Source organism: Solea senegalensis, linkage group LG21, assembly GCF_019176455.1.
Source record: "Solea senegalensis isolate Sse05_10M linkage group LG21, IFAPA_SoseM_1, whole genome shotgun sequence".
In the NCBI taxonomy this organism is placed as follows: domain Eukaryota; kingdom Metazoa; phylum Chordata; class Actinopteri; order Pleuronectiformes; family Soleidae; genus Solea; species Solea senegalensis.
In genome coordinates this window covers 12,839,657-12,851,041 of record NC_058040.1, presented here as the reverse complement: position 1 = coordinate 12,851,041, position 11,385 = coordinate 12,839,657, and the positions used below count along the sequence as shown (strand labels likewise).

At 42.9% G+C, this 11,385-nt stretch overlaps 1 protein-coding gene across 1 annotated transcript in view; it reads right to left on the bottom strand.

Annotated features, from left to right (window-relative positions):
* Positions 1 to 5,062: 5,062 nt before the first annotated feature.
* The window catches only part of si:dkey-1d7.3 (transmembrane protein 132D), a 32,389-nt gene continuing 26,066 nt past the window's right edge, over positions 5,063 to 11,385 (bottom strand). Inside the window, exons 7-10 of the mRNA XM_044013069.1 lie at positions 10,594 to 10,777; positions 9,370 to 9,483; positions 9,069 to 9,263; positions 5,063 to 7,456 (exon numbers count right to left, since the gene is read on the bottom strand). Of these exons, the coding sequence (XP_043869004.1) occupies positions 5,960 to 7,456; positions 9,069 to 9,263; positions 9,370 to 9,483; positions 10,594 to 10,777 (1,990 nt within the window). The 3' untranslated portion in view covers positions 5,063 to 5,959. The remainder of the gene's footprint in view (positions 7,457 to 9,068; positions 9,264 to 9,369; positions 9,484 to 10,593; positions 10,778 to 11,385) is intronic.

The window sequence follows — 11,385 nt, the reverse complement described above, 5'->3', positions numbered from 1 at the left end:
GGCTATTGCTAAATTGGTATTATCTAAATAGAATCGCCCTGTGTTCTTGGCCTGGATAAGACGAGTTTAGCACCCTGACACAATTAACATAATGGCCTCCAGCTGAATGTGAGAGAATGCAAGAGACAAAGATTTAACAGAAAGGAAAGAAAAGTGCTCCTCATTACAGTGGAATTACTGGATGTGTAGGAATAATGAAGACAATATAGAATTTTTGGTGCATTTAGTTCCCTTAGTTGCATCGTCGGGCACATAGTTTCCACTCCAGCCACAAGAGGAATGATGTTGTGTGTGTGTGTGTGACCTGAGATGGATGAATCCAAAAAAAAACCCAACAATGCACCTGCAGCTGCAGCATCAGGTTGGAGCACAAGTGCTATGCAGCAGATAATTATAAAAAGCATCTTTTTCTAAAAGTTGCACACACATTAATAAGACCTGAAAATAAAATGCAACTCCGTGTAACAAAAAAAGGTGGCTCAGTGAATCATATAAATAATATAGAATAATCGGGTGAAAGACGTGCAACAGTCGAGTAGAGACACTGAAGCTCCGATAAAGTTTCAGCTCTGGATTGAATCCTGAATCTTGGAGTTCCTGTTTCATCATGTGTCTCTCGCTGAGATAGAGAGCGACAGGGCAAAATGCTATGTCAGCTAAAATGTGGGGGGGGGAAAGTGGGAAAACTTGAGAGGGGAGACAAATATCAAGAGAGTGATGTGAGAGTGGCAGGTGCGAGGGAACAGAAGTGGGTGAGGAGACACGGCATGACAGGCAGTCTTTGTTTAAGCGCTCTAGGCAAGATGAATGCGGCACATGCGTAAGAAAGAGTGCGAAGCAAGACAGGAATCAAGCGGAGGAAACGGGAGGCAAAGAGCGATGGGGGCAAAACAATGGCTGTCAAGGTTTACAGTATAACACTACCTTTCCAAAACAATTGTAAATGAAACATTGTTCTAAGTTGAACAAAAATAAATCTTTCAGACAACTTCCAGAAACTCTTCCTCAGCAATCCTGCAGTTCTGTCACATGATTTCCTCCTGCTTTCGGATGGGCCTGACGGATCAGCTCTATCTTTTCTACTTTTTTTTTTTTTTTTTTTTCCCTTCATCTTTAACCCACACTCGCACACAAAGACATGCAGAGACTTACTTTGTGTTTGCGAGCATGTGCATGTGTATATTCCACGCACACGCGCACACACACACACACACACACACACACGTGAGTGCTCTTCGGATGTGAAATGAGGTGGAAAAGTAACTGCAAAAGCCAGACGGGCGCCTGCGGCAATCTCAGGGATGAATACAACTATTCCATTACAAACACCTTTTTAATGTCGCCGTGGTGAGTCCGACTTGCTATGCAGTCCCATCATTTCATTTTTCTCGAAGGTTGTTGTTGTTAGTTCTGGCTGCAGCGATGCAGGAACTGGGGGCCAAACACCAATTAACCAATATGTTTTCTAAAGGAAGAAAAGGCATATAAAAGTCTTTTTTTCCCCAGTGCATGCAAGTGTGCAGGTGCTCGAGGTGGTGAGTGTTGGCGGGGGTTGAGAACCCAACTCTCCTGAGATGTGCAAAAAGACTTCTGACATCTGCAGTGGAAGTATTACTATAAATGTAGCACTGCTCATTCATGCAGGTTATTTTAATCTGCACTGCCAAAGCTGTGTTATCTAAGAAGTTTAACTTTAACAGCTCTGGCAACTTTAAACTGTTTTTTTTTTATATAACAAATGGATATAAATATTCCCATATATTAAATGTAAAAATTGTCTTGTATCCTTTTAGGATTCATGCAAAGTAAATTGTTGGGGAAAATGTTCGGAGAAAAGGTTGATTGTCGTTTCCCAACCCTCCAAATGGCGATGTCCTTAAGTCTTCTGTCGAGTTTGCTTTTATTTCATAAAAACCCTCAAAAACTGATCCCTGACACACACTGTTAGTTGGCAGTTTATCTGCAAATCTTTTTCCTGTGTTCCAAACTTTTAAAAACAAAGCAACACGGCAGAAGTGGAGACATAATCGACAAAATCCAGACTGTTGTTTCACTTTTCTCCTGATTTTAAATGAAAATAAATTTGAGCAAGAGCAGTATTAGCCCATTTTATTATTGCTTACACGATAAGGCTCCTAAGTCTCATATTACTTTTAGCTAAACCTCACAATTAAGTGGGTGTCAGCGTCTGGGAGGAATTACAAAGTGCCTTTTATGCAAAATGAACTGTGAAAAAAACATGTTTTTTTTTTTCTTTCCCTGTTCAATTCCTTCAGAGTGCAACACAAAAAGAATATCATAATTGGGATCATTTAAAATTTCAGGCACTTTCTGGAGAGCAGGCAGTGATGAGTCATCCTGTCTTTGTAGTCCACTCGGTCTCTTGAGATCTCTTTTTTTGCTTTTCTTCGTCCTTTCCTCTCCCTTTTCTTATTATACGTGTGCTCTTCGCTACAGACTGTGAGTGTTACACATATATATGGTCTAATTTCTTGGCTGAAGCTTTATTAACTAACTATTGTCACCATATTCATTTGCTTAATTGTCAACACGGTTGTGTCACGTCACTCGTGTTTGTCACTGTGTCAGTTCTGGGGGTCTTCGTTGGTTCTTTTCATCGACCTGTCTCATTATCATTAAGAAGCAACTCGTCTGCCTTTAGTCTCGTCCTCTTTGAAGAGCTGGTGACATTCTCACATGATGCACCGCGAACACCGTGCTGACAGGACTCGGTCGCTAATGAGCAGCCACACTGTCTAAGTTTCCCCTCCACCTGTGATGAGTCACCACTTCCATCTGAAGGCTTTTTTTAAAAAATGATTATTATTGTTAATATTAAAGTGTGTTTTACTTCTTTTGTGTCTTTGTCTGCTCATCCGTTTCCACTTACAGTGTTTTTTTTTTTTATACGTTTCCCCTATTACCCGCTTTTTTTCATCTGTGAGCAACTTGTGAAATACAGTAAGTGACCTTGTCGTCTTTTGGCCTACATTATCAGGAGTGGTGCCATGGAGAGGGTCCACTAATGCACACTAATCCTCCCACACAATGACCCCAATCCCTTAAATCTGTCAATAGGGAAGCTGATGCGCCAGATTAAATGTCGCGCTGTAATGATACTGAGGGACTGGGCTGCTGTCTTGTTGTTTCTGTCAGACAAACACAGTTTTATGATTCACCTCCTTCATTATGTGCGATGACGGCATCGCGTCCGTCTCTCAGCGCACAGTCATTATTTCAGAATTGAATGTTTTAGTGTGCGGATGATTTAGATGAAATTATTTCCACTGGAGAGTGTGTGTGTGTGCGTGTGTGTGTGTGTGTGTGTGTATACTTTTTCTGTGTTGGAGTTGATTGATTGTGACATGGTCCGTCATTTCTGATCACATGACCACTAGTTATAAAACGTTTGCCCTGATGACGGCCTTGTTGCTATGTTTTTACAATTGATATGATTCAATAGCCATGAAATATTAAATATCTTTTGAGAACAAATCTATGCCGCAGGTGCACCCATGGTAAGTTGCCGTGGGAATAATACACAACTCCTTATTTGGACATCCTGTGTGTGTGTGTGTGTGTGTGTTTATGGTCACATATTCAGGCTTTAAAAATGCATTGTTGAGTCAAACTCATGATTCATTTTGTATCGCATTTTTAGTATAATAATAATAATTGTGCGGAAGTCACAAAATAGACCATTTTTCCAAGTGAACTTTGAACTGTGCCGTATTTCCAAATTTCACAAATTCAGTCCGGTTTTAAACATTTTTTGAGTACTTTGCTCAGGTGGGGTTTTATAGTTGGTGAAAATGAAAAAGATGTTTCATCAGATTTTCTAGGTTGTGCTGAAAAAAGGATAGAACACACACTACATTGCACTTTGATTCTTATAGCCCCTGTATGTACAGTATGTTTTAACATAACTAAACAAAGGGTTAACGCTCACTGAAGGCAGCCGTACAGTACGTTGGAAGAGAAGGGTGAGGCGAGAGCCGCAAACGTGCATCTTCACTGTTTAGATGTGGCTAAATCCGACACAGTGTATATTTGATGATGTAACTGAAGAGCCGCTCACAGACGGCATTTAAAATATTTTTGGATTTACATGAACAGACCAAGAGATCGACTCGAGTTTGAAAAATTGAAGTCTGTGGGATCAAAAAAAAAGCCGTCTCGGCACAGAAAGCTCGCTGTAGTTCAGTGCCTATATCTTAATCGTGTTTTTTCTTTTCTGTATTTTCCTGAACTTTTCATTTCTGAATTCTGCATCCTGTGTGAAATGGCAGGTCTACAATCAATAGATGTTGGGCTGCGATGCGCCACTGAGACAGCTTTGAAACTGCTTATCTCCAAGGCGAGTTTGTTTACTTCCCTCGGCGCTGCTGGACAGATAAATAGACTGAAACAGGGTTATACACATACAAAATGCTGGGCCTGTAGGTAGAGAATTTGTGAGAAAGTTATTAAAATCGCCTTTTATCAGCACTCTAAATCCACCTGATACCGTTGTGCAGCAGGAAGTGATGATGTGTGCCATCACATCCACAGCTGCCACAACTCCTGAGGTGTGGGGCATCCGATTATCTGGGCTTGTGTAAGCCCGGGATGCTGCAGCGTATGCATCACAGCCTGTACAATGTGATTTTTTTTTTTTAAGTGTAGCTGTGGTCACTTCAGAGACACAGGGAGGAGGACGGAGAAGACAAATGAGCCTGCAGTTATCATATGCAAGCGTCCACCATTGATAAAATACCTGCTCTTTGGGGACGCTGTCAAAATGCACAAAACAAGGATTACTTTCGCTTTCCCCATTTTTATCTCTCTCTCGGTGGAACTGTTATTTTGTGAAGCGGCAGCACAGAAACACGGGCAGTCAAATCGAATGCGCCGCTGTCAGACTGACATTTGGTTGAACAATGATGTCAGCCCTTAATCACATTCAATAGTGATTATACATAATTAAATCCCACTGATTCATGGCGGAGCTTTAGCCTTTAATCCGAACCATTCGCTGTGAGTGATTCTTCTTCTATTTTCAGCGAATTAAAACTAAAACAAATCAATTTGTTTGATCTTTATTAATAGGATCTGATAGGAAATACACAACACAGTTTTGTTTCTTAAATGTAAGCGGTTGTTACATAGAAAAGGCATCGTCAACACTTTTTTTTATTCACACATGAAAAATCTTGCAGTTAAATATGTATTGCTCTGAGTCGGGAGACCAAGATTAGACATTTTTACAAATTGTAGAACCAGGGCCTGAGGGAGAAGCCTGGAAACCCTTGGTAACTTTGTTAAAAAATTCAGAAACTAAGTCCATATTCAACTCTGTGCAGACTATATTTGCATTACATTCATTTGATTTGAATAAGTATCCATGCCTGCAAGAACAGATTGCTCAAAGTAATTTGATAAATGTTGCATATTCTCTCGGAAAATATTCAGGTATTCTCTAGAGGAATCCTAGAAAAGAGAAAAGGGGAAAAAAAACCTACAAAAGGCAAGAAAAGAATAGATTTACTTCCAATAAATAATCCCTCCTGTATACTGCATTCACCCTGACAACTAGCAACGTCTTGAGCTGTTACTACACGGGCAACACAACACCAGTACAAACGCAAAAGGAAGAGGAAATTAAATAGTTTTCATTTAGAAATGTAGAAATAATAATATTATAGATATAATGGAAGCACACAGTATTTACATGACATGCATGTTTTCTTTTATATAGAAGAAAACATGCGTGCTACAAAAATGTAGGTTTTTGTGGATACACATTACACACGACTGTATTTACAGTTTTCCTTTACATTGTCTATTAATATAAAATAGTCTTTGTCATTTCAGTAAACACATCCTTCAAAGCAACTGGCCATTGAACCAAAAAATAGGAAGTTAGTGCATTTTTATCTCTCCTTTATACACTCATACACTCACACAAATAGGAGTGAACTCACTGGGGTTCTCCGAGTGGTGTGACGACAGGCCAGGGAATGTCAGGTAAAGGTATCTGCGGCTCAGCAGGAGCCTGGTGCTGCTGTGTCTGCTGGTTGGCCCAGTTTAAGTCCACGCCGTTCTTCTTCAGCGCAGCCAGGTGCTTGATGTCCAGCGTGGTGAAGGTTGTGAACTGGACCTGATTTCTCTTACTGGTGGGCGAGTGCAGCGGCTCGCTGCGGTGCGGCCTCGCCAACAAAGTGGCCGAGCGGTTCGCCATGGGGTCGATGGCCTTCGCCTGAAACTGCTGCTGGGAGAGGGTCCTGCTGCGGCCCAGGGTGGCGGTGCGCTCGGGGACGGCGGGGGCGCTCACAGTGGGCAGCCGGTTCTCCAGGCCGTGGCGGCCCATGGATTCTTTGGAGTGCTGGGATTTGAGAGAACAATGAGCCTCACGTTTAAGGGTGGACACTTGAGTCGGGACACCGCACGGAGGAGGAGCGCTGTGATTATTGCTCCCCAGCCACACCCAGTCATGTTTGTGCTCCTTCGGGTCCCCACTGGGGATTGGGCCTGGCCCTGCCTGTATGGGAGTCTTGTGCTTACGGAAACAGAGATTATACGAAGCGCAGTTGAGTATAAAAGCCAAGATGGCGACACAGGAAACCCCCACTAAGGCATACATGCTGATCTCCAAGTCCGACATGGATCTGAATGTCTGAATGAGGTCGCTCTCGATGACTTTAGGTGCTTTCGGTTTGGTTTTTTCATATTTCGTTATTACTTCCGCTTCGGGAATGTCGTTGTTCGGGGGGGAGTCGGGGTTTTCGAGCATGTTTCCGTAGCTTCTCTTCTGCCCTTCACCTCTAATGATGCCACCTAGTGTTGTTGCTACAGGTGTGGCGATACTCAGTGGAGTGTTTAATCTTGGTGAGCTCAGGGTCGTCGTGGGTACAACCGTAAAAGGGTTCCCTCTCGTGGCTCCGATCCACACGACGCGCGGCTGCACATGCCGTGTAGACCGTGCGTCTGTGGTGGTTTCCTCGGCAATTGTGAACTGCTGCTTGTCGGGTAGAATATTTCTCAACGACCATTTATCAACATCTGTGACAGAACGCTGGGATGTCACTGTAGACTTCAGATCTCCAACCACTTGTGATCCGCCTCCATCAAAACCCTTCTCTCCGTCCGTCCCGACCCCGCTACCTCCTGCGCTTTCCGCTGTGGCTCTGCTGCCGCTCTGGAAGTTAATTCGGAGGAGCCCGGTGCCCACTGCCAGTTTGCTCTTCCTCTTGGACTTCTGGCATTCCTCGCAGATCCTCAGCTCCACCCTCACTAGCGCCCCCTGGCCTTCACCTTCACCCTGCGCTACCACAAACGTGGACAGCGGGGTGCGACGCACGGTGGCCACTCCCTCGAGTGGGGTGGAGACGGTCAGAGAGTAGACGCTGCGGTCAAACAGCTCCAGCGGAGCGACCGCACCGTCGCTGAACTGGACCCAGCAGCTCACCACCGCTTCCTGACACGAGAGGGAGAGAGAAGACGCAAACAATGTCAGGACACATTCAAAAATATTGACCTTTGCCTTCACTAAAGTACAAAATATGCTAATGATTGGTAATAACGCTAAATTGCCTGTACAAATTCTTGCATAATTTAGCTAAAGTGGACACAGAGGAGATGACAGAAGTCCTTTTTAATTGGGGAACAACACCTACAGCAGAGTCGCGTTAAGAGCAGAGTAAACCAATGCAATCCCAAGTACTGTGACCTATTTCCAGTTACTAATGTGAGCTACTGGGTTGCCACAGACCTATAACCTATATTTCTACGTTGGAATACATTATGAATCGCCCCGAGCGGAACATTGACAGCTTTCCATTGCAGACAGGATCGGTCGTTCATATTGACAGAAGCAGACAAAGGCACTGTGGCAGTGTACGATAGGTAAAGTGAGCTCTCACTCCCAAACAGCTCTGCACTGGCTAATTGTGGCCCGATGCCCATTAGAATGGGCAAGGTGCCACGGCTGCAAATGTGTGAGTGAGCTTTTAAAACAATCATCTGTGCGCCCCTGTCTGCCTCTCGTGCTCTTTCACGCAGCATGATAACCACACGTGATCGTCAGAGCTGCAAAGGCAATGAGATTACATTCTGCAAGAGCAAAGAGAAATAAATATGATTGCATTCCTGCAGTCATTGCTGCATAAAAGTGTTCTGCTGAGGCAATTCTTCGAATTCAAATGCTCTCTGCCGAAGGCATTATATCTTTTTATTTGTTTGCTTTTATTTCTAGATAGGATATATTAATAAAACACGTTTAAGCTTCCCATTTACAAAAGGTGTACCAAAAAAAGCAGTTATGAACTGTACTATTTGCAGTGGGGCATATCTAAAGCTACTGCTCCCTGTGTGGGGACAATTAAAAGTCACATGAATGTGGAATATTTTTAAACAGATTGTGTGAACCTGAAAACCATAATTGAGCAAGTAAAAAGGAAAAAGAAAAAAACTATCACTGAGAATCAAAACAAACTTTTTTTTTTTTTGCTGTTATTCATGCAGGGAGTGTTTCCTGGGTAATGCATGAAGTAAAAAGAGAACAATCATCAGTGCCTGCGGCTTGTTTCTTAAATATTCACACTTCTAACGGAATAATGCACACGGGACCATTTTAACATTGACTTTTACACATGGGCAAAAGAATGGCTGTGATCGTAAGAGCTTCCTCAAAGAGGGTAACATTGACTCTATAAGTTGAATAAATACTCACTTCACAGCCTATAAGTGAGCTGAATTTAGTGTCTGTGCTGGTTCTGAGATAAAACCGGTTTAGTTTATGGGCTTTTGCTGACAGGTGTGCTCAGTGGAGTTGTAAACAGTGCTTAAGTGTGTCCAGTTATGATGGGGTAGTGCCTTACATGAAAAATCTACACTGACTGTTTCAGTATTAAAGAACACACACATGCGATTTAGCGCTCACTTTTATTACAGTTCTGCGAAGAGGTTGAAAATTAGTGACAATAAAAAAAAACCCAGCGCCATAAAACAAGACAAGCACCACCTCAAACTGTCGAGCTGCGGCCGCACACTCTTTATGCTTTGTGTGTGACAATTTTCCAGTGGCTTACCTGTTTGAGCTGCGTGATCTGCTCCCGTGCGGTTGCCGTGGCAACGATGGCCCTGTTGCTCCCGCCTGGGCTGACTTGCAGGGACAGAGAGAGCCCAGAAATCAACTGCACTCCCAGCTCTGTCACGCTCACTTTGTCATCCACAACCCTGATGGTCCTCTCAGCCAGGACCGATGACGTCAGAGGGGACAGCACCTGCAACGAGCGCAGTCGTCTTCAAGAGTGTGTGTGTGTGTGTGTATATATAGCATGTTCTGAAACTGCTAAAACCACGCGCTTACGCTCGCACCTCATGACTCACCTGTACAGTAGTCGTCCCCACAGACCGTCCCTGCAGCACCGCCGCGTCCTGTACCACGGCTACGTCAGGATCGGCCACTTTTAGAGCGCGGTGAACGAGGTTGGTTACGTCCACCTGTGAGTCGGAAAAGATGAAGAGCCATTCTACTTCCAAACCACGTCACAACTTTGCCGAATTTTCAAATACAACTCATGCCAGTACAGCGATACGACGTTCAACGCATGTCTACACACTTGATTTTCCATGTGTCAGCAGCAGAGGCTGAAAGATGAAGTGCAACACCAGCAGGGAATCATCATATAATGAGAGGAGAACGCAATGTGTGATATGATATCCACCAACAGAGAGAGTGTATGAGAGAGAGCATGAGTTAACCTCAGCTGAAACTGAGCTGCTTTCCTCTGCAGGAGAAAATTCTTCAACTTTCTCCACACTTTCAGCTGTCCATGCTGTAATGCATCTCCACTGCAAACTCTTGTTTTGCTTCTCCTCTAGATGAGATGTTTTTTTTATGTTCGGTAACAATTCACCATTTCTAACCCATCGCTGCAGCTCAGTTCCAGTGTGTGGTAAAACAAACCAAACACCAAACTAAAGATTGCAAACAAAGATTCCTTTTGTTACTGTCTTTGTGTCACGTCATGATTATTGCATTAGTAAATATGACACATATTCTTACAAATGGCCCCTTTAAATTATTATTATCATTCCACAAACGATGTGTCACATACGTGCTGCTGCCCTGCCAGAACACTAAAAATGGAATCATTAACAACATGAAGAGTTTGAGAATTCGTTTTGACACACTGTACAACCTTATCACATTATAACATAAGAAACTTGTCATGTCGTTATCTCATTAACCGAAACTTGGCCCTATACAGCACAGCTGATGTCAGGCAACCATGGTAACGGCATATTGGCATAGACGGGCCGCGTGTCTCTTCATCTGCATTTCAACAAAAAATGAAAAAGATACAAAACACACAAACAGCGAGAAGAAGAACTTAATGAAATCATGAAAATAAGCCGCTTAAGTCTCACCTGACGTGACGCGTTTCATGTAAAGACAACACAAGCTATGACATTATAATAAGATCATTCATAACATGGTAATGTTGTCATATAAGGTGATGAGGTTGCTTGTCATAATAACAACGTGGAAATATCTCGTCATAACGTGGAGCTTTTTATTGTCATTATGAGTGCTGGCTGTGTTTTTACCTGCCAATCCGGACCAAGGAAGTACTCGACAGCCTCTTCTGATTCCGTCAGCAGGTCTGACGGAGCAGCAGCGGCGGCCTGAGCCACAAACGGCGTGAGCACCCTGAGTGCCGAGTGCTGGTACTGCAGCATGCAGCCCCTGCCTTTCCTCATGTCCTCATCCTCATCGCTGTCCCACGTCGACCTAACACACACACAAGGCATCGATATTAACTTTAATGACGTGTATGTTAAATATGAAGCTGAACTGAAGTATAGCTATGAATTCATTTGATTCAGTTTATCACATAATATTGATGGATAAATGCTGCATGATACATTGTTTAACCCTTAGAAAACAGAGCATTTCAGCTGCTTTTTTAAAACCTTTTTTCTCATTTTCACCAACTATAAATATACTTGAGCAAAAAGTACTCTTTTTATTTTAAATCAGATTGAATTGTCACAGTTTTTATGAACAAAAAGCTAAGACAAAGCTGTCTCTTTTCTGACTTCTGTACAATTATTGCTACTTTACGTCACTACTGAACGTGCGATATAAAATGAATCGTAACTGTGACTCAAAAGCATGTAAGAAGACGAATATGTGGCCTATAAGACACACACCCCCCCCATGTAAGGAGTTGTGTATTATTCCTGCAGCATTTTACCATGGGTGCAGGGTTAAGAACTTACGGCAGCGTTTTCACCTGTGTATGAGGTGAACAGTTTTCATGAACCAATCTACAACCAAATTATTAGATTGTTCCATAAACGGCGCTGAAACTAATTTAAAGGAAAAAGGTTGCTATT